General features: G+C 46.2%; 1 protein-coding gene across 2 annotated transcripts in view; it reads right to left on the bottom strand.

Moving 5' to 3' along the window:
* IKBKB (inhibitor of nuclear factor kappa B kinase subunit beta) overlaps nucleotides 1-23,486 on the bottom strand; it is a 61,508-nt gene that overhangs the window by 25,547 nt on the left and 12,475 nt on the right. For both annotated transcript variants that reach the window (XM_059384371.1, XM_059384369.1), the window contains exons 3-5: nucleotides 20,595-20,689; nucleotides 19,544-19,661; nucleotides 16,672-16,741 (exon numbers count right to left, since the gene is read on the bottom strand). In XM_059384371.1, coding sequence (XP_059240354.1) covers nucleotides 16,672-16,741; nucleotides 19,544-19,661; nucleotides 20,595-20,689 — 283 coding nt within the window. The remainder of the gene's footprint in view (nucleotides 1-16,671; nucleotides 16,742-19,543; nucleotides 19,662-20,594; nucleotides 20,690-23,486) is intronic.

The following is a 23,486-nucleotide window of genomic DNA, read 5'->3' as shown; positions in this document are numbered from 1 at the left end:
AATGAATAAATAAAATCTTTCCAAAAATCTTTAAAAAATTTTTAAAAATAAAGCAAAACAAAATGCCCTTTTCCACCTCTTCAGCCAGAAAGAATTTTAGATGAAAAATAAAGGGCAAATTTTCCTACATGGCTGGAAGGAGGAAAAATTGCCAGCCTTTTTGGGAAATATGGTAATATCTATTAAGTCTTAAAAATGTACATATTATTTGACCCATTATTTCTACCTCTGGTAACCTAGCTTATAAAGTCTAGTCATCTAGCTTATAAAGCTCCATAACATACACATAAGGATGCTTATTGCATGGCTTGGAGTAAAATACTTCGAAATAAACTGGAAGTCATCAATTAGGAACGGCTGACAAACGATGACAGAGCCACGTTACGGCAGACACCGGTCTCAAAATCTTTTAAGTTTACAGAGAATATAACTCAGATACAGATAATTCGAGTCAGGAGGATGACAAAGATGGCGGTTTTTTGTTTGTTTTAAAAAGGTAGTAAACAATGGGATGCCTGGATAGCTCGGTCAGTTATGCATCCGAATCTTGAATTTGGCGCAGGTAATGATCTCAGGGTCGTGAGATTGAGCCCTGTGTCGGGCTCCATGCTGGGGCTGGAGTCTGCTCGGGATTCTCCCTCTCCTCCTCCCTTTGCCCCTCCCTGCTTGCACTTTCTCTCTTAAAAAAAAAAAAAATTAAATTAAAAAAGGTAATAAGCGAAGACAACACTAAGATGTTCAACAGTGAGGCTTCCTGGGCTGCCACTGCCCGCCACCTCTCTCTCTCTCCCTCCTCTCTCTCTCTCCCTCATCACCCCAGACAGAATGTAGGCAAACCAGGGATGTGGGCATTTCCTGTCTTCTCTGCAGAGCGGGAGAAGGCCTTCCACAGAAACCAGATTGCCAAACACACTGCATAAAGCCTTTCTTTCCTGAAAACACATCTCAAAGTCCAACCCAGATAAACAAGTGACTTCCATCTTACTAGGGGAGTTCCATTGCAAAATATTAAGTTAATTATGAAACGTCTAATTACAGTTGCCCTTTTAACCCAGGCTTTGACCACACAGTTCCAGTATTTCATACTTGTTCCCTCTTTTTCTTTTCTTTCATAACTGAATACAGAGGACCAGCTTAGGTCCAACGAATGTCTGAATGAAGTGAAAGACACGTTGCACAATATTCCACTCTATCTTGTTCCCAATTGTATTAACTTTTAAAGACGGATGCTTCTGGGGGGCGCCTGGGGGACTCAGTCAGTTATGGATCCACTTTCGGCTCAGGTCATGATCTCAGGGTCCTGGGACTGAGCCCCGCATCGGGCTCCCTCCTCAGCGGGGAATCTGCTTCTCCCTCTGTCTCCACTTGCCCCGCCTTGTTCTCTCTCTCAAATAGAAAAATAAAATCTTTCAAAAAAAAAAAAAAAAGATCGATGCTTCTGACCAGCACTTTCATTTGTTTTACTAATTTTTTCCTTAGAGAAAAAGAGTGCAGGGGTCGGGAGGAGGCTGGGGGGAAAAGGGGCAGAGGAAGAAAGAGAGACAGAATATTAAGCAGACTATGCTGAGCCTGGAGCCTGACTCAGGGCTCGATCTCACAACCCTAAAATCATGACGTGAGCCCAAATCAAGAGTTGGATGCTTAACCGACTGAGCCACCCAGGTGCCCCTGAGTTTCCCTAATTCTTATTAAAGGATCAAGACAAAGGATAGTCAAACATTTGAATAACTGTGCAAACACAACCTTTCTGGCAGGAACAGGGCAGCTGAAGCAGATCTTGTGGCTGGCCGCCAGCCGTGCATGCAGCAACTCAACAAGTGTGCATGCTGACGGACTCACAACAGGCCCATTTTGGTATCTGACCAGAGTGTCAGGGCATGATCTCTAAACATGTGGGCTGGTCTGCTCCAAAGCAGAATGTATGGAAGTTAAGACGACGCACTGTGTTTTGAGCAAGTACACACACCCTGGCTAACGAAACTCCTCTGAAGTCAGATGTGCACATCTCACTGTATATACCGCAGGCCACAAGCTGGGGAGATGTTCCAAGGAGCCCCCCAGGGATGGAGGAGACCATTCAGATCGTCCTGCAAGCACCACTCCGAACACAGGCCTGATCGGGAATTGTCATCTGACCCTCAGTGCGCACGGACGCAAGCTGCTAAGTGAGCCACATTAACAGCTGTCGATTCACGTTTAAGCAACTGTGCACAGCAAACTTTAACCCTCGTCTCAGGACATTTGTTCTCAAATAATTTTGTCAACTTTATATTGCATCTGGAAATATTGAATTCTTCAGGTATTATTACATGTAGTTTGCTGGAGTGAATAAGATAGTCGAAATTTCGATTGGCAACAACCAGAACAGCTCCCTTTACTGAATCCATCTGTAAAAGGCACAGCCTGACTGTGTTACATTTTACAAAACAGAACCTGAGGTGCAGTGTCACAAAATGAGTCAAAATTGTCTCAAATTGGGAGAACCTAATTTAATTGGATGGAAAATGAGAATCTGAGATGAAGAAAAATACTTTCGCACCTGAAAATCTGTTAAAACTCTAAACCCTTGGGGCACCTGGGTGGCTCAGTCAGTTGGGCTTCTGCCTTCGGCTCAGGTCTTGGGATCGAGTCCCACGTCAGGCTCTCTGCTCTGCTTCTCCCTCTCCCTGTGCTGCTCCCCCTGCTTGTGCTCTCTCACTCTCTGTTGGATAAACAACAACAACAACAAAAAAAAAATCTTTTTTTTTTTAATCTAAAGCCTTAGTGATAGTGATAATACAGGTGTATAAAAATTGAAAACCACGTCATAGAACATAAAGCCTAAAAGTTACTTTCTCACATTCTAATTCTAGAAAAGAGTTATATAAGAAGCACTGACTCTGTGAACTTCTAAGCTACACAGTGACACTTCCTAGGATAGACTGCAGAGAGGGTCCAGGTTAAGGATTTGCCACAGGAGAACAACAGCCTTCTTTGTTATCCTTGTCAGGAATGGCATCTGGGTAGTTACCCCAGCTTTCCCTTAGCTCACGAGAAGACACAAATATCTAACCGAAGAATGCGACACTCGAGTTCTTACTGATGAACCAGAATTTCAAATCAAAGCTCCCACATTTTTTCAGGGATCAGCCAGGACCAGCTAGATTTCCATGCCGAAAAGCAGTTTTGTAAGAGATGTACTGATAAATCCCTACTTTCCACACCCCAAATTTAAAGGGATTACTAAACTCCCTTAGGAACATTAATTGTTTGGGGTGCCTGTCCTTTAAGCATCTGCCTTCGGCTTGGGTCATAATCCTAGGGTCCTGGGATAGAGACCCATGTTAGGTTCCCTGCTTGGTGAAGAGTCTGCTTCTCCCTCTCCCTCTCCCCACTGCTTGTGCTTTCTCTCTCAAATAAATAAAATCTTAAAAAGAAAAAAAAAAAGGAATATTCTTGTTTGGGATACATTCCATAGAAAAGAAATGGGAGGATAAATGGACCAAAAACAGAGAGAGAGAGAGATTAGATTAGAAGTACAACAGGATGTTTGCTCACTCAATAAAAACTGACTATGTTAAAAAAGAAATAGGGGGCGCCTGGGTGGCTCAGTGGGTTAATTCTCTGCCTTTGGCTCAGGTCATGATCTCAGGGTCCTAGGATCGAGTCCCGCATTGAGTTCTCTGCTCAGCAGGGAGCCTGCTTCCCCCTCTCTCCCTGCCTCTCTGCCTACTTGTGGTCTCTGTCTGTCAAATAAATAAATAAAATCTTTGAAATTTAAAAAGAAAGAAAGAAAGAAAAGAAAAGAAAAGGAAAGGAAAGGAAAGGAAAGGAAAGGAAAGAAAAGAGGTCCAAAATGGTGCCCCTGATACTAAGGCCACATCACCAACAGGGACTTAATGCCTAACCTAACTGGGCACTTGAGTGGCTCAGTTAACTAAGCGCCTGCCTTCAGCTTAGGTCAGGCATCCTGGGGTCCTCGGATTGAGCCCTGCATAGGGCTCCTGGTTCAGCAGGGAGTCTGCTTCTCTTTCTGCCCCTCCCCTGCCTATTTTCTCTCTCTAAAATTAAAAAAAGAAAAGTAAGATCTTAAATAAAAAAAATAAAAAGTTTAAAAAAGACCTAACCTAACTGCATTTTCAGCTTATCTTAGAAATATAATCTTAACTAGTTAGTCTAGAACTATCTGGTCAGCACTAGTGAGGTAATCTGCCTGACAGACCCCTGCTATCCCCCAAAGGAGGGTGACCTTGCCTGAAACAATCCACTCTTTGCAAGTGCCTTCTGTGTCGTTCCCCCTTCTGTCTATAAGTGTTTCATTTTGTACAGCTCTTTGGAGCTCCTTTCTGTTGGCTAGATGGGAAGCTGCCCAATTCATGAGTAGCTGAACAAACCCAACAAGATCTTGAGAATTTACTCAGCTGTCTTCTGTTCTTCAACATAATTGGTGACAACTGTGGGATCTGAAGGAAACTTCTGATAACTTCGGGAACAACAAGAAACACAAACATGATACCCTCGAACCCTTCAAGTTCTCCTTGCGGTCCAAGGGCCATTGGTAAGTCCCTCTTGGTTGTGAGTCTGATTCTTTGTACTAATGGGCGGTAAGATGGCTCCCCACCTCACAGGCTTTCCACAGATCCTCCATTTGATTGGCAACCCCAGCCCTTGGTTCAGTCCCCGGATTCCACGTTGGGAACTGCTGGCGGTTCAGCTCACAGTTCCCCATCTGTCCCCATTCTTTGGAGTCTACTCCTTTTGTCCTTTCCCCAGTCCCCAGTTCCACGTGAGGAATTGCTGGTGGTTACTCAGATTGGGTCCAAAGTGATTTGTGTAGATGAAGGCTACTGTTAATCTCAGAGGCCCAAATCCACGAAACTAGTGAGCACAACCAAGCATGTGAAAGCTGTTAGAACGCATGCTACCTAACTCTTGAGACTCCTGTGTCTTAGGCTAGTCACCTAACTAAAGAATAAATTGGTTACAGGTTGGGTCACATTGACACTAGGGCACCTGCAACCTCAAGAAAATGTCCATGTGATGAGGTATCCTGTACAGCACCTTATAACTACCAAACGAGCAACATGTTCCCCTTAGGTATTAGGTTGGCTCCAAGGGCATCAAAACCTTAGCTTAAACAAACAAACAAACAAATAAAAACCCTTAAATTCTGAAGAGTTGAGGGCACTACCTTCCAGCAACCTGCTTATTTAATGGTTAAGAACTATGATTTGGGAAGCTATAAATATCTATAAAAATAGTAAAATCTTACTAAAAAACAACCTAGAATTACAATGGCCAATGTGGGAAACATTCCAATTAAACAAGGTATCCTGTTCTATTTGTTTGATTTGGGAACCCTTGCTTTTAAGTGTACTTCTTAAAAGCAAGGGTTCCCAAATCAAACAAATAGAACAGGATACCTATTTTAACAGATGTACAGAAGCTTCCAAAAGGTTTCAAGAATCCAAAATAGCTTCATTGAAAGTTTCACTGCAAAAAGGCTAATGAAAAATCAGACACAAAGGCATCTAAAACACCACCTAGGGGCACCTGGGTGGCTCAGTTGGTTGAGTGTCTGACTCCTGAGTTTGGTTTGAGTTGTGATCTTGGGGTTGTCGGGTTGAGCTCTGCAGTGAGCTCCATGCTGAATGTGGGGTCTACTTGGGATTCTCTCTCCCTCTGCCTCTGTCCCTCCCCTGCCATGCTCCTCTCTCTTGCTCAAAAAATAAATAAAACACCTAGGTCTTCCGCACTGGACCCTTCCAGGGGCACGTGATCAAAAAGCTGGCCTGGAAATCAATGCTTTATTGGCAATCAAGTGAGACACTGGAAAAGAGGTTTTCTCAAAGGTTTTGGGCATGTCCTTCACATATCTGCCTCTGTAGGAAGGCCCCCAGTGACGCAACTCTGTGGGATTTTCTGGCAAAGTGCTATGTTATTCCCTTAACTAAGGGGAAACTCAAAACTAATGAAAATCCTTGCCAAGTTCTGGTAGACACTGGAGCTACATTCTCTTCTTTAAACCCCACGCAGAGTCTATAGATGGGACCCTCAAAGACTGGCAGAAGCCAGCTAAACTAAGAATTCCTACTAGAGGCTCTTCCTGCTGTCTCTCTCATCAGTAGAGAAAGAAAAAGGAATTATCTTCCGCAACCTCCCTGGGGAGGGCTCTTGATTCCAAAGGATTGTTCAATACTGCCAGGAATATTTACTGTTTGTTCTAGCTCCAACTTGACAAAATATTTGGGAAAACTTTATTTATTTATTTATTTTTAAAGTAATCTCTCTACACCCAACATGGGGCTTGAACTTACAGCCCTGAGATCAAAGGTTGTAAACTCACTGTGATCAGAACATGGCCAAATTGGAAGCTGATACTCAGAGGCTGATAGGAATTTTTTTTTAAGGCCTTCTCCCCTAAATGAAAATAAAACTATGTATCCAGAGTGAAAGTAAAAAATTTCTGAAGCCTTTGTAGAAGAATTTGCTAAAACATTCCAAAGACAAACGGCTCCAAATCCAGAACACAGCAATCCTTTGACTTTGATCAGAAATCTTTTTCTTGATATTAAAAAAAAAGCAAATTAGAGATGACGCAGTTTACATGGGGAGATCAGCCTATGCTATCATTTAAGTTACAGCCCAGTTCCTTGAGAAATTAAGAGAGTCTGTCCTTCCCTTACAAATCTTTACAAAACCAGAAATGCAGCTCTGGAAGCAATTCCAAGTCCACCTGTCCTTTTTACCGACCCCAAACCTCCCCGAGTTTTCTCAGAAGTTTTGTAAGGAGTAGGAAAATTCAGACTTTAGGGAACAAAAGTACTTCTTTAAAAAAATTTTTTTTTAATTTTTAATTTTTTAAAGATTTTATTTATTTGACATAAAGAGAGCGAGAGAGCACAAGCAGAAAAAGTGGCAGAGGAAGAGGGAGAAGCAGGCTTCCTGGAGCCTGATACGGGGCTCGATCCCAGGACCCCAGAATCACAACCCAAGCCAAAGGCAGACACTTAATTGACTGAGCCACCCAGGCACCCTCAAAAGTACTTCTTAGAGGAACTTGCATTCTTTCCCTGAGCCTTTGAGAGAGAAGTGCTCTACCTGGTTGTCTCCAGGAACTCTCATCTAGACCTTCCCCAATTCCTGGGACTGAAGAAAGAAGTGCGGGGAGGCTATTTACAAATACAAATTGCTGTAGAGGCTCCCTTGTTCCAAATCTGGTCGGCAGTTTCCATACATTTACTTTTAAGGACAACTATAAATCTTCAGTGTATCCCCACAAATATTGGTAGAAAAAGCTTTAGACATCTAAGCAGATAACCTTATTTTATCTGCCAGAAACCTGATTTGGATCCAAATGCTCTTTTATAAACTAGTGAGTTTCGCATTCCCATACCCATCTTATTGCTAGAATTTTAAAGTGAAAGCTATAAGGGCTCTGTTGGCATATGCCTGTATGTTTACGGGGGCCTATACATATGTGTGTCATAGATATATGGTACATTCTTCCTCTGAACGGTACTGCCACAATTCATATGCAAAAGGGCTCTATTTAATCGGCTTAAAAACAAACAGGCATTTATATCAAGTATTCCTAAAATTCTCAGAAATAAAATAGAAATTAACCCCAATGCCTTTCAGGTTCACATGTTCTGAGAAAATATTCGGAATTAAAGTTAATTTAAGTTTGTTGACTCAATTAAAATAGACATGTCTTCAGTGTTGTCAGAATTAAATATAATGCCGACATACATTTAGTCTACATAGGTTTACAATTAAAATAACCTGATATTATCTACACGATAATATGATACAAACATATGATAGCTATATTATATCGTCAACAGGAAAAATGAGAGAATGAAGACTGACTTTGTCTAATGTCTCATGAAGTTTCCCTGGGTCATGAAACAAAAGTGTATGCTTCTAAAAATTATTAAATATATTCATACATTTGCCAACGTAATGAATACTGGTGTAACAGGCAGATCACAACTGCTTACGTGTTAGTTTTCACTAGAAACTAAAGTTTCTAAGGGTTAAAAATTCTAAATAATATGTAATCAAAGCTACTGGAAATAATAAGAGAAACATCTCTATACGCAAGGAAAGCAGGGTATGGTTTTTGGTAAGAAAAGGTTTGAGGAATGGAGAGACATTTTTATTGAGGGAGAAGACATTTTCTCCTAAAGTGAGGCTACTTATTTCAGAATGGAAAAGAGGAAAAACACAGGACAAAATCTGAATGTAAAAAAGATGTAGAAGGTTTGTAAAAAAGGAAATCTTGGGAAAGGAATTTTATGCGTGGTCAAGTTGGCTAAGATTAAAATGAATTTATTTGAACAAAAAAGCAGTTTTAAGATAAAAAATAAGCTGGTACAAAATTAGAATTTGGTTTTCTCTCTGTTAAAAGGACAAAGTTTTCTTGGACTATTGGTCTAAATGAAGTCTTTATGACCTTGAACTACCTGGTATTTAGCAGAGGGCTCCTGGAACATCTCAAAAAATTTATTCTCTCCATACAAAGGGGTAAGGAAAACTAACTGGGCTTATTTGCTATGTTAAATTACATGGAAAGCATTGTCAAACGGGGAAAATCCTAAGCTTGCTTTATTCTGTACTTGTGTAGGTATGCAAGTGTTCCAGAAACTGTATGAAATGCCTGGAAATCTGCATGTTCTAGAAAATTATCAGTAATAATTCTAGTTACTATCCTAAAATGTTGTTTATCACAGAAATTACTAAATTTCTTTATCAAATGAACTCTCATCAGATCTTCAGTAATGCACATTTTTAAGTCTTTGTCACTTGCAGAGAGTTACTGTTCTACTCTGATGCTCTTCTGATGTGTTTCGGGCACCTGGGTGGCTCAGCTGGTTAAGCGCCTGCCTACAGTCAGGTCATGATCCAGGAGTCCCGGAATCGAGTCCTACACTGGGCTCCCAGCTCCGCGGGTAGTCTACTTCTCCCTCTGACCTTCTCCCCCTCATGCTCTCACTCTCTCTCTCTCAAATAAATAAATAAAATCTTTAAAAAAGAAAAAAGAAAGAGTTTCTGCTCAAGTGCTCCATCTTCAGAGAGAACAGGTTTGTACTTTGGGAAGAACTTCGGCAAGTACAGGTTTCTGATCACTTTAAGATCATACAACTGTCCTCGGTAAGAATTTCCAGAACACCAGAACCGGATTCAGGCAGAACAGATGTTAATTAAATGACTGGATGACTGGAGGAGGATTATGGCTTTTTGTTTGAGACACTACTGGTTCCTCTCAATGTTCTGTTTTTCCAAATTTTTTAAGCTAGACTTACGGCAGTCTGATAAAGCATACCTTTGCAACAAAAGTATGAATGAAACATTTCCTTTTTCTCCCTACCTATTCCCTCCAGAATTCAGAAGCTCTCGAGCATTCTTTTCATGGTAATAGTTAGGTATTTGTGTAAATTCAGTAAGACTTGTTCTCCTTGTAACAGAACAAAATTAAAAACACGGGCTATATTACCGAGGACTTGACTGAAATGTCATATTTAAGAGCGATATATATAGACTCAGATATGACAGACAGTTTAAGGAACTGCTGGGAAAAAACACTTGGTATCTTGCTTATAAAAGATTCCTAGCAGCCTTACCAGATGAGTAAGAAAGGTCAGTTCCTAGCAGGCCCAGAAATCTCAGGTTATTTGGGGGAACCTTACGAAGAGAGAAATTCACCCAAATTATTGGTACGGCTGGTAAATTCTGATGGTAAGTCCTTGGAATGGCTTCCTGGCCTCAGAGGCTATTAGGAGTTCAATCTGATTCTTTATGAAAAGTTCCTTCCACAAAGCAGTCTTAAACGGAGCTTATATGACCAATCACTATTCTTGTTGCATTTATCTAAGTAATCAGGCCAATTTTAATGAAAACAAATTAGTTTTGTGGTAATTATTTTTAATTAAAAATGGGGGTAACTGTAAAGAAAAATGGTCTGCACTTTTGTAGATATTAGATTCTAATCCTGTTAATTTTCTTTGAGCTTCTGTTATATACCTGTAAACTGAACTGGATCCTGAATTTCTTCCAGTATCTAGCAATGACTCTCCCAACTAACATTTTTTTTTTTTAAGATTTTACTTATTTATTTGACAGAGAGAGATCACAAGTAGGCAGACAGAGAGAGGGAGAAGCAGGCTCCCCACCAAGTGGAAAGCCCAATGCAGGCCTCGATCCCAGGACCCTGAGATCGTGACCTGAGCTGAAGGCAGAGGCTTAACACACTGAGCTACCCAGGTGCCCTCCAAACTAACATTTCTAATTTTTCTTCCAGCCTTCTGATTTGGAATCAAAAAGACAAAGACTGCCCTTGAATCCCTTGGAAGAGACTCCAGGTCCTCCTCACCACCCAGATGGCATCCAGACCCAGGGGCAGCTACATAAAATCACTGAACTAAGCCACCTGGCTTAACAAAGGGACTCAACACGGTCTTCGATTTTGATTTGGTACGGGTCTTGGGGACCATGGCTTGAAGTCCACTCTAGACATTAGAAATCACACTGTGTATAATAATCATTGTAATCTCCCTGGTGCACTGTATTTCCTCAAAAAGTTTTAAATGCATGTTCATAGCCACCAACCACCAAAGATCTGCCTAAGACTGGAATGTCAAAAAAAGAACGAGGAGAGCTACTGATTGAAAAAATGAGAACCTGAAGTCATGATCTGTGAATACCACAGAGATTCGGCAAGAAAACTGTAAGAACTTGAGAGGAATAGCTGGGAGAGGCGCTGATGTCTTAGAATTTGTTCACATCTCTAGGTTAAGCTGAAAGTCTAACCAAAAGGGAGGAATTGTTAAAAAAGAGACAACAGGACCCAAATGGAGTCACTTGTGCTAGGCCCACATCACCAAACCGAGACTTAATACCTAACCTAACCATAGATTCAGCCTCTCCCAAGAATGTAATCATAGTCTGGAATTACTGGGTCAGCACTAATGGGGTAATCTGCCTGACGGGACCCCTGCCATCCTCCAAAGAAAGGTGACCTTACCTGAAACAATCCATTCTTTGCTAGTGACTTCCCTGTCCTGCCCCCTTCTGCCTATCAAAGTCTTTCATTTCGTACAACTCTTCAGGGCTCCTTTCTGTTTGCTAGGTCAGATGCTGCCCAATTCATGAATCACTGAATAAAGCCAATAAGATCTTTAAAATCGATTCAGCTGAATTTTGTTTTTTTACATTTAATACTACTATGTATCAGTCACTCTGCTGTCACTGGCCTTTCCAAACAAAACATACTAGAAGGCCAAGTGTGAACATGTGGAGAAAGATTTCACCCAGCTGAGGGTTTCTTGGCTAAGAGCCCCTAGGACTAATCAGCAAGGTAACAAGACAGTCACACGGGTGCTGGAGAAAAGGGCACAACCATTCTCGTTCTTTCAGCAAGTACTGATAAGGTAGCTTGTACTTCCTAGGTATCGTGGAAAATGGGTCACGGAAGCCAAGGCATTTTCTTCACTCACTGCAGAGTCTGGCCAGAGGCTCCCCCACCAGAAGTCAGTCTCCACTGTCAAGCATGGGCTGAGATCCCAGGGCAAGAGCAGAGAGACCAAGTACCAAGTCAGTGCGGGAGGCAGCAGGGTTGAGGCAAGCCAGGAGAAGGAGAAGCACTGTGAGTGACAGGTCAGGGCAGGTCTAGAGCTGTGTCCTGGAAGCCAGGAAGGCTGAGGGTCATCGGGGAGGTGCACGAGCAGCGTTCTAAAGGGAGTGGCCATGAGTGCATGGTAGCAGGATGACTGAGGATCAGGGGCTTCTGAAAGCCATACAGATGCAGGGGATTGAGAGCAGTGTGAGTTGAAGAGGTATGGCCTTGAACGATGACGACAAAAGTGTCCTCTTCCAAAGCATGAAATGGGTGAGTAAGAAGGGGCTAAGGAGGCCAGGCGAGGGGTTAGGACAGTGATGTGCTCTGACACTGAAGTTGTGTGGGCGGCAGGAACAGAGAGAAAAAATGGGATATGTGACACGAAGGAGGGCTGAAAGGGTCTGGAGCCTTTGATCAGAAGGGTACAGAGCAGGAAGAGGGCAGGTTACAAGAGATGAGATTTGTGTCTGGGTTGCCGATAGCAAGACGGGCTGGTGAGACAAGAAAGGGATGCTGGTAAGGGATCTGGCTTCAGAAAGACGTCTAGGACTTCCATTTGGTAATGACTTAGGGAGAAGTATATAGACACGGGTATGGAGTTGAGGCTAGAGCTCAGGGTTGAATGCACAGACTTTGGAGGGAATACGGTTGATAAAGATGTCGTGAGAACAGCCTGGCAAAAGAATACTGGAGAGCAGTGGGCAGCCAGTCCGGTGCAGAGAAGGACAAAGGGGACGGAGCAAGAGTGATCAGAAAGCATCTGGGCAAAACTGGGGGAAGAGGACGCATCTAAGGGAGAGGTGAGAGACATCGGGCACGCAGTCAGGCTGGGACAGCGGAGAGGGTGTCAAAAACGCCCCAAAGACATCCTGGGGCGCCCATTCTGAAAACCAGCCTCCTGAATAATAAAAATGGAATATTTAGTTAGAAGGGACCTTAGAGACCACTTAGCTCAAACTACTCATTTTAAAGTTGAGGACACGTAGGCCCAGAAAGTTACCAGAGTTTTTCACAGAGAAGAAACAAAGAGATAAAGAGAACAAAAGGTGGGGTGCCTGGGTGGCTCAGTGGGTTAAAGCCTCTGCCTTCAGCTCAGGTCATGATCCCAAGGTCCTGGGATTGAGCCCCACATTGGGCTCTCTGCTCCACAGGGAGGAAGCAGGCTCCCTCTCTCTCTGCCTGCCTCTCTGCCTACTTGTGATCTCTATCAAATAAATAAATAAAATCTTAAAAAAAAAAAGAGAGAGAGAGAGAGACCAAAAGGTCCTTGACCAGGGTGACAGAGCTGGGAACATGGAGAAGCCAGGACTGAAAGCCAGTTGTCTTCTTTTTTATTATTGTAAAGCTCATTTATGCTTTCCAACATACTTTATATACCAATGATCGGAATTTCTGAAATCAGGTAATCCTCTTATGTCATAAAATCCACAGTTAGAGAGAAATACGAAATAGAGAGGTCACTTCTCTGATTCATAGTGTGAAGTTCTCTTTTCTAGAGCCCTGTGTTCTCTTTGAACCCCTCTCTGCTTTTTAATGTTGATGTACTGCTGCTGCAAGGAGCAGCTCCAATAGGGACCAGGATGGTCCCTGAGAATACAGCACAGAGGAGATGGGGAGCGGGATTCCTGAAGGTTCAGAGGACAAGATGGTCAGTCCCCACAGTGAACTGGCCATCTGGAGGATCAAGGAAAATGAACTCAGACTTAAGACCCAGTAAAGTGATGAGATCACACAACAGGGCCGCCCACGTGACTAATGGCCCAGGCAGGTCCCCATTAGAGAGTGAGTGTATCCATCTGTCCCTCAACCTCGAGTGCTCAGGAGTTTGTGCCTCTGCCAGCAGAAGGACACACACTCCAACATTTTCCAAAGGATAATGAGCAAAACCATTTAAATAGAGTCCACTTAGATGTAACTTCGTTGAGCTATTTTAGGGTTATGTGGAAATCCAGATCATTTCCGGCTGCTTCTGACCTGTCTCCAGATCTCTTACCAGCGTTAAGAGAATTTGTCTAGGGGCAGCTGGGTGATTCAGTTGGTTAAGCATCGGGTGTCCTGCTCAGTGGGAAGTCTGCTTCTCCCTCTCCTTCTGCCCTTCCCCCACCCTGCTCGTGCTTGCTTGCTCTCTCAAATAAATAAATAAAATCTTAAAAAAAAAAAAGTTATTTGTCTAATGGGTCTGTCCTGGCACACGCTCACCAAGCAATGGCTCATTTTCTCCTGTAGTATCTTCTTAGCCAATGTAAAGTTCATTGGAAAAATTTTTTCTGCCCATTATCTTGATGCTGTTCTCAGTGGGCATCTCTGTAAGGTTAGTGGCACAGAAAAGGCTACGTTAAAACAGGTTTAGGGCAGAGGAGAAGGTGATGGACTCTGGACCCAGGGTCAAGGGTGCAGCTCAGCCGCTTATCTAAAGTGGACCCAGGAGAGAACAGCAGTGGCAGCTCCAACAACGGAAACGTGAGGCCAGCACTTGGAACAAACTGGAACAAAATATGCTCAGGAAATGTTTCCAAATACAAAAGAGTTATGTTAGATGAGCTCCAAGAAAAGCTTTTGAACTCTGAGTGGTGAGATCCTTACAAAACAAAGAAATTTGATAAATCTTGTACTCAAGTCAGAAATGGGAATGAAAGTAAAATACAGGCTTATCAACCACCTCCACCGCAACCACAATACCGGGGGATGTGGCCGCCCCCCGAAAAGTGACTGACACAGGAACAGGTCTGACGGGTAACCATTTCCAGGAAGGGAAGTTTTGACAAGGCAACCAGCAGCCTGGCTTACCAGATCCCAAATCAGGGTGACTGAGGTTTTTCAAAAGGGATGCTATTAATCCAAATTAATAGCAAGGGGAAAAGAAATGAGAATGGAACAAACTTGCTGACCGCACGTAATGCTCAGAGCAGAAAATACCATGCTGGCCGCTTTTGGACTCACCTCATTTGATCCTCGTAACAATTCTAATGAGGTGAGTGCCAAGCTCATTCTACAGCTAATATAGAATATTCCAAGATGTTCTTAAAAACTAGGTAATGTGCCTTAAGTCACAATGCCAGTAAGTGGAGGAGTGAGTATTTCACCTGGGACTGTTAATTATACTGTGGCCATTTTTAAAAAAAATAGGTCCCTACTTACTTTAATTTCCTTTGGGATTTGCACCATTCACTTGACAGATATTTACAGAGAATCCGCCACATAAGATGCCACTATTGCAGATGATGGAGATCCAGTAAGGACTCGAGTCTCTGCCTTCAAGAATTTAATTCTAGTGTATCTGTACTTCAAGGCCGCATTGTGTCCAATTCAGAGTCACGAAGAGGAAAGATAGGGACTCAGTGACCTCAAGAATTCGAATGTTTATTTACCTACGGGAAAGCGGAACTACATATGCACTCGGGAGTTTACCAGCATTCATTATTCTGACCTACGTACGACTTAGACACACACCTACAACTTCAGTGCATGATATGAAAGCTGGCACACCAGGCAGTGGTAACTGGATACAAAATGTGCCCAGACCAAAGAAGACGCAACCAGTAGAAGCTCTATTAATATCACTAGAGAATCACTTGAGGAAGTAAAAGTTGTAAGAGGAAGTAGAAAGGTCTGGGTACTCCAGCCAATAAAGTTGAGACGTTCTTAACTATTTGCTGAATGCACAAATAATCTCATCAGTGAAAGAAAAATATTTGGGAGAACATTCTAAAAAATGACTCAAAGCTCTAACCAGAGAGAAATTTAAAAAATAAATAAAGTTTCCCATGAAGAGCAAAAGAATATTCCCCAACCTACTAATCTGCCATTAATGGAACTCAACAGAGAATAAATGAGTAATCCGGCCACTGGGGTAACAAGACGAGTACTGTCTAAGCAAAATGGCTTAGCGAGCTATGTGGCAAAGCTTCAGAAGAACAGGTAGGATTCTTAACCTATGGACTAGACCCACTAGGCAGACAAAGAGGGCCCTTCCATAGACCCACCCAGGCCAACTCATGCAGGAATCAGCCTGGCTAGTGATGGACGCCATTCAAGTCAGATAGAACCAGTGCAATGTCAACTTGTCCGCACAGTGTGCTCCATCCAGAGGACAAAAACATGGGAAACAGAGGGAGATGGAATTTTCTATGTCAAGATTGTTTGGATCCTAATTGATGTCATTGCTCTCTCTACCTTCATTTCCTTCTTGCCCACCCTCTGTGAAAGGTGGCACAGGGTAAGGGGGAGGCGGACCCACACTAACGAGGCAAAGTGTTTGAGAGACTGGAGACCCACCCACCCTTCCAGGACAAGAGACTGCAATGGAGAGGGATGAAAATTGTACCAGTTCCCACGTCTAGGGGCAAACAGTGGTAAGCTCTGGATAACTTTAAACTTTAAATCTTAAACTATCAACTTGTACCAACAACCCTGGAGATAAAAAAAAAAAAAAAAAAAAAAAGGAGGCTTGGTCAGGCCCTCTCTCATGTCTGATCGTCTGTCTCTCGGCTGGGGCCGGCCATGTGCTGACCAGCGGAGATCGCCCTCCGTGCTCCCTCAGAGCACGCACCAGGGTCCAGAAGACTGCATCTGAGTTCTGTGACCTGAGGTCATTCTTTTCCCCAATGTTCTCAGAGACAGAGGCAGACACCCTTGTCTGAGGACATAACGGCACCAAGGATTAAACGGGAGCAATTTTTCCTATGTCTATAATTGGAAAAAGAACTGCCAATGTGGAAGTGGAAAAATAAGTCGCCAAAGGACAAAATTCATTCAGATGACAACCTATTCCATTGCTGGCCATTCCAGGAAAATAGGGAGTGGAGCTTTTTCATGGGAAGGAAATCTGTTATTCTATATATACCATAATTCACTTCATGACTTAGTCCGGAAGGAAGGGAAATCTATTTGAGTTCAGCACCTGCCTGACTAGTCCCCTGTTGACCTGCCCACTCCGTCTGCGCCCCCTCCACCCCACCCTCTGTAAGGAACAGAGGACCAAAATAGCTCCCCTCTGTGCTCCACCAGGACTCATAGGCGCACCACACACTCTCCCCAGAAGGCACAGCCCGACCTCCAGGGCTGGGATTTACCAATGTCACTCAGCAAGGTGAGGATGGGTCCTTCCCGCAGGCCACAGCAGTTCTCAAACTGGTTCAGGTACTGTCAAGAAGGTGAAAAGAAGCATCAGAGTGAGCGGTCCCTGACCACCAACAAGCCCACAGTGTGTTTTCCCAGCTGAAGTCATCTGGGGGCTCACCCCAGGCCCCGGATCTGGGGACCTGGGTTAACAGGTGGCCTTAACAGCAGGACTGGCAGGAATTGGCCCAAGGTGGAGGAGGAGGAAGCAGAAGTGAGAACTCCCAGAAGTGCTAAGGCACTCACAGGTGAGGTATCTGAGTCATTCTAAAAGGAGGGCTTTTCAGGCTCACCTGAGCTGCCCATTCTGAGGGAGGCAGGCCAGAGGAATGCTGCTCCTGAGAGTCCCACAGAGGGCTGGGTGGAAGGCACTCAGTAAACTCCACACTCTGACCACTCCCCCAGCATGGCCAGTGGGACGATGATGGGGGAGTAGTTAATGAGCGCTTACCACGTGCTTGGGACCCAGCAAACCTCTGCACAGTTTAGCTCAGTGAAGCTCTACCTACATAGAGGCTGAGCTCCCACTGCCACCAAGGGAGGTCGGCATCTGCACCTCAAAGGTGAGGAGCCGGAGACCGGAGGGCTTCAGTAAGGCCTGCTCACACAGCCACTCCAGCGCGGCCGTGGGATATGCAGCTGAGGCCTGAGCTCAAACACTCGCCCTCTCTGCCCTCCCAGCCCTGGCTCAGTCCGCGGCTGGCGGCTGGCCTCAAATGAAAACCATGGAGAAGAAAACTTCCCAGCTGAGGGTTATAGTCAGTAAGGAACATTTATATTCAAGAACACTGAAGAGCCCGTTTCGTGAGCTGGGCATACAGACTTCACTCTTTTCATCGGTTTTGGCTTCTACCTTTGCTCAAGCGCTGGCCTAGCTGGTCTCTTGGTGCCTAGGGGAGGAGGCTTTGAACTCTTGAGAGGAGGGAAAGACAGGCTCCCTCATTTGGAGAATAGAGGTCCCAGGCACTGTGGGCAGCAGTGCCTTTCCTGCACTACCCACCCTACCCCCCATCATGGGGGGCCCCACGGACAGAGGCCCCTCAGGGCGCAAGGGCTTCCTGCCTCCCCCAGGTCATCCTGTGCCCCGTGGCGGGTCAGTCATGCTACAGCGTGCGTCACCTTCTTCCCTGGCTGACTGGCTCTTTGCTGCCTGCAAGATCAAGTCTCAAGTTCTCTGCTGGGCTTCTGAGCCCTCCGTAATCAGGTCACATCCCACCAACTCCCATGCTGCCCTCCAAGAACCACCGGTTCCACTGCAACAACATGACTCTCTCTCCCATTTTAAAGAACCGCATTCAGGGCGCCTGGGTGGCTCAGTTGATTAAGCAACTGCCTTTGGCTCAGGTCACTGTCCCGGAGTCCAGGGATCGAGTCCCGCATCAGGCTCCCAGCTCCATGGGGAGTCTGCTTCTCCCTCTGACCTTATCACCTCTCATGCTCTCTCTGTCTCTCTCTCAAATAAATAAATAAAATCTTTAAAAAAATAAAGAAAGAACTGCATTCAGTAATCGGATGGTTGTCAAAGGTTAGGAAAATAAAGAGGAAAAGTGAAGCATTATCAACTTCCCCATTTCTCATCCGTTATCAGTCCCCGGCTTGTAGGTCACGCCAATGACTGTTCACATCCTGCTGTGCCACTCCCGCGACCTGCCTAGCTCCCGTGGCAGGAGAAAACCACTCAGGCAGAAGAACCCTTGTGGAAAGTTTCCTCTACAAAAAGAAAGCGGAAGGTGCCAGAATAGTCATGGAAACAGCACACGAAGCTAGGTCCAAGAAACTGCCATGTCAAGACAGAAAAAGTGCCTGGGTATCCTGCCTCCCACCCCCCCCCACCAAACCCCCCTTAATACTGTGACCCTTCTTCTAAAGTGAAGAGTTCAGGAGATGTGCACTAAGAGCAACCTCGTTTTCAACACAAAAACAACTTCGCTGTCCAGAGACAACTTTTATTTTGCTTCCTCCTATGTGGCATTCTTCAGCGTCCTGGGTGGAGAGGGGCCTGCAGTTGGCATCCCATGGGCTGTGACCCAAGCTCTTCCACACTGCAGCTGCACCAAGCCTGGTAACTCGCCTCACCAGCCTGGGCCATGGTCTATAGCCTTTCCGTGGTACCAGCATCACAGGGATGTGGAAAATCCAACAAGGCCAAGTACAAAAGCAGGCTGTATAAACGCGTTGGAGACCACGCTGGGGAGGGGGCCGGGCACAACCGTCTCTGAGACAAGGGAGGGCTGCAGGCACCGACCCTGCAGGACGTGCTCTGGTAAGGAGAAGTAAATGCGCTAGAGGGACGAACGCCCAGATGGTGAGTCAGTGGTGGCTCTGGAACAGCAGCCCAGTTCCCTGCTTACTAAGCCAGCTCCCTTCCTGCTCCACTCTGTGACCCTGTCTGTAGTGCGGCCACATCTGGGGGACAGAACCTTCCCCATAAGCACAGCGGTGACGCGTACGCTGAAGGACGGCGGTGGCCCTAACATGCTCAGGGAAAGAAAGTTTGTTTTGGAACTGGTCCAGTCTTTCCCCATCCTCCAAACCTGGTGACTTTTTCTTGTCATTTCAGGAATCACCGTGCAGGACATACATTCAGCGAGCCCCTCCCTGACTTTCCCGTAAGAGCTCCTGATTCAGTCCCTTGATTCACATCACGCACATCGCCCCACCCTGAGCACAGAAGAGGGGCATCTGGGAAGGAAAAGCAAGCCCGCCGGAGGCACCACAGCTGCCTGAGCTTCCTGACAAGGAAGGGGGCAAAAGTCATCCCTGCTGCTCCCTGCCCAGACGGGCTGCACCCAGCCACCCTGCGCCCAGCCACCGCGGAAGCCTCACCTTGCGGAGATCTCCTCCCTGGCAGTACTCCATGGCCAGCAGGGGCAAGTCATTGGGAGCCAAACTCTGCATCCCCTCGGGGACGTCCCGGGCAGCCACCACATTGGGGTGGTTCAGCCTAGGAAGGAGACAGCAGTGAGGGAAAAACCCAGGCTCTGGCTCAAACCCGCTCCCTGCTCCCCGCTCCATCCGTGTCTCAGCAAAGCTTTACAACAAAGGCCCAGACTAGCCGAGGGCCCCCCTGGGGTAAGTGGGAGGATGGAGGTCAGGCACGGACTAGTCACCTCGGCCCTGGGTCCAATAGCATTCACCCAGCTCTACTTTCAGCACCGTGAGCTCAAGGACTGTGAGGGCCTCAGGTGCAACTAAATTTTCTTAAGAGTGTCCCATACCAAGTCCTCACTGAACTTCAAAGCTGCTCTGAAAAGCAGAGAAAGTAGAGGGACTTCCAGCCTCAGGCCACTTAAGCAGGGATGGGGTGTGTGTGTGTGCATGTGCACGTGTATGGAAACAAGGTGATGTCTCCCTTTTAAGAAGTTCACGCAGGGAGCACCTGTTTGAGGCCTTAGAATGACTAGGTTGCTAAATGCTTACCTAAACCCCTCACTACCTGGGAGTACAGCGCCCAGCCAGGGCCTGACAGACCATCCCTGTCCCCCACTGGGGGAGTAAGTATCTGCCACCGGTTCACAGCAGGGAGAGCCATACACAGCCTTGGAACCAGAAATACAGGAGGGAAAAAGAGCATCTCTGCTGTGACAAAGATAAAGTCACGGTGATGGCCATTTTAAATTATTTAATACAAGAAATAAAACTGACCAAAAGCCCTTGGGAAAGCCCAGAGTTGGACACTAAGGGCCATTCCTCTAGAAGTCATCTGTTACCCTGATTGAGCTCAGGACTGAGGTTTATGACTTTTCCAGATACAGCAGGTGGGGCTGTTGCTCCAGATCCCAAAGCTCAGAGGGCTTCCCTCCAACTTCACAGCAGTGTCCCAAGGCCCCTCAGCTCCCCGCAGTCTCCTCGTCCACCTGCAGTGACGGGCCCTCACCTTCTCATGATCTGGATCTCCAGGCACCACCGCTCTCGATTCCGGGGGCTGAGCTCCTGCCGGCACTGCTTGATAGCAATCTGCTCACCTGTTTCCTGCAGAGAGCAAGCACAGGGAGGGGATGAGCAGAACTCACGACCAAGCCCACCAAGAAAGCCAGGGGTCGAATATGAAATTGTCTCCTTAGGGCCTAAAGCATGGATTGTGGGACCTCTGCGATCCCAAGGTCCACATATGTATCCTCTGATAGATGTCCCCAAGTCACTTGCCAGCCTCTCAGGCTGGCCTCCACACCCCCACCTCTTCCAGGACTTTCTCCCTTCTAGCCAACCAGAGTCTACACCAACGCCTTGTTTGGTTTCCACCTCCTCCGTGAAACCTCTGCTCACCACTCCTGCCGAAGAGATCTCTCACTTCTCTGTGCCCCAGCTGCTAGACAGAACCACAGGACACTGCCGGTATTGACCATTCTGACCCGATGGCACTTGCCATCAATGGCACTTGCCTGTGATTCAACATAACAGTTACTGCCACACTGCCTCCGTAGTTTATGTAAGAGTTTCGTTTCTCCAGAGAGAAGGCAAACCTAGCATGGTAGCTGGAACATGGAGGATGATTCAATTTAGCGTTTACTAGCTCTGTGACCTGGGGCAAAGCATTTGGTCAGACTCAGTTTCTTCATCTGTAAAATAAGAATGCCTACAGCCCCCTTTCGGAGCTATCCTGAAGCTCAGCAGCCAGCAGTGTCCAGCCCTTAGCAGGTGTTCAGTAACACTGCGGAGAGCAGAGCAGACCCAGGTCACGCAAGAACCCCGGCGTTAAGATCCCCTGCAGCTTGGCTCACCCTGGCTTTCCAGCCACTCTCCTGAGAGGCCCCCAGCCATCGGACACTGCAGCTGGATCTGACCGCCTGTCCAGCCCCCTGCTTCTCGGGTCTGCGCTCTTGCTTGCGTGGGAGCGCAGGAGCTGCGGGGCCCACTTCAAGGGGCTGTGGCTCTGCTCTCCAAACAGGCCACTCCTTCACACACACAGCTACCAAAGACTTATGTTCTGTAGAGTCACAGGGTTATTTTCTCTTTTCTTGGTTAAATTACAGGCTTATCTTCATGCACATTAAGCACTTCTCCAGTAACTAGCATGATGCCCTCAGCTGAGATTTTGTGAATGGAAGTGAAGGCAATCCGTAAAACATTTCTGAATAATTCACTGACTGCCTGGGTCCTGAGGATAACTCGTCCCTTTTCTTGGTCCTCTAGGCAGCACCAAGGAGCCCCAGGGGACAGACTGAATGGGGCGAGCCCTATAGCTACAGTGCTAGAGGCAGCAGGGACAGTGGCTCTGGCCTCCGGTGCTCAGCCCACCACAGGGGGCAACCATGCACTGCTGCTACCTCCTCAGGCCCCCAGGGGCCTCCAGGATGGCTGAGGCATACTGGGTGGCCCTAGCCATGCCTCTGGTGGCAGGGGCCTGGAAGCCGGGCCCACCGTCAGTGAGCAAGCGGACTTTACCAGCATCCTGTATATTCTGGTCCGCACAGCGGCGAATGACCTCCCCAACAGCCCTATGACTAGGTGAGAACCACGCCTGCAGGATATTTCCACAAGAAAAGACAGCAGAACAGTACCAAAATTCTACTACTTGCCCAACTGAAGATGGATATCCTAGAAGCTGTAACAGACCATTTTCTTAGTTTTGTCATTTTAGGAAAATGCATCCCCAAAAGAATCCTCATTCTTCTAACTGGAGCAATTCATACAGTGCTGAATGGGACTTGAACGAGACACGCCGAGGGGCACCCAGGGGGCTCAGTTGGTTGAGGGTCTGACTTTGGGCTGCCTCTCAAGTTATGATCTCAGGGCTCTGGGCTCAGTGGGTAGTCGGCTCCAGATTCTTTTCTTCCCTCTCCCTCTCTGCCACTCCCCCTGCTTGCATCTGTCTCTCCCTCCCTCTCTCCCTCTCTCTAATGAATAAATACAATCTTGGAAAAGACACACAGAGAACTGTGGCAGCCCTCCCCGCGTGCACACGACAGTCTCGCAGCAGCAGAACTACAACGCGGGCATGCATTTACCAGACTGGTCGTGATCCCTGCAGGAACACACACCCACCCAGTAAGAAAAAGGAAAATGAAGTCTCCAACCATGAGCACAAGTTGTCGAATAAAACCACTAACTCTCTTCTTGACAGACCAATCCCTAATCCGATATGCGCGAAAGAGAAGCTTCGGAAATACGGTGGAACCACCTTTTGCCTCTCCCAACTCGGATGCCAGAGAACAGGTTCAACACCTCTACGATCCTCGCAGAAGGAGCTTCTACCAAAGCCCAACACTGCTGCTGCATGTCACGCAATTACCTCATGTGCCTACTTTTTCTTTTTTTTAACAGGGCTACTGAAATACAATTCACGCACCGCACGACTGATCCATTCATGGTGCGCAGCGCACGGGTACGGGGGTATGGTTGGCATAGCGCGACCAAAGCCACACATCAATTTTAGAACATGTTCATCAACCACCACCATCCCCCGGGAAACCCCACATCCGCGAGCAGTCACTCTTCCCCCATCCCCTTGAGCAAAGGCAACCCCTACCTTTATGGATTCGCCTGTTCTGAACGTTTCACAGATGGAATCCCACGATATGGGGACTTTGGGGATGGCTTCTTTCAAGGCCTACCCATGCGGCAGCCACATGCCTGCTTTTGTAACGACACTCTCCCTGGTGCAGCCCGTGGCAACAGGCATTGATAACCGGGTCCTGACAGACGGTTCACACACTGCTATCAGAACCCCGATATTTGGCCCAGATCTGAGGCACTCCCTGAAGAGCTGACCTCTTCAAAACTCATAAATCCTGTTGCTAGTGAACCAACCAGTATAGTTGTAACAAGT

The sequence above is a fragment of the Mustela nigripes genome, chromosome 18, assembly GCF_022355385.1.
Source record: "Mustela nigripes isolate SB6536 chromosome 18, MUSNIG.SB6536, whole genome shotgun sequence".
In the NCBI taxonomy this organism is placed as follows: Eukaryota; Metazoa; Chordata; class Mammalia; order Carnivora; family Mustelidae; genus Mustela; species Mustela nigripes.
The sequence above is the reverse complement of the archived record's forward strand: the minus strand, read 5'-3'. Positions and strand labels throughout refer to the sequence as shown.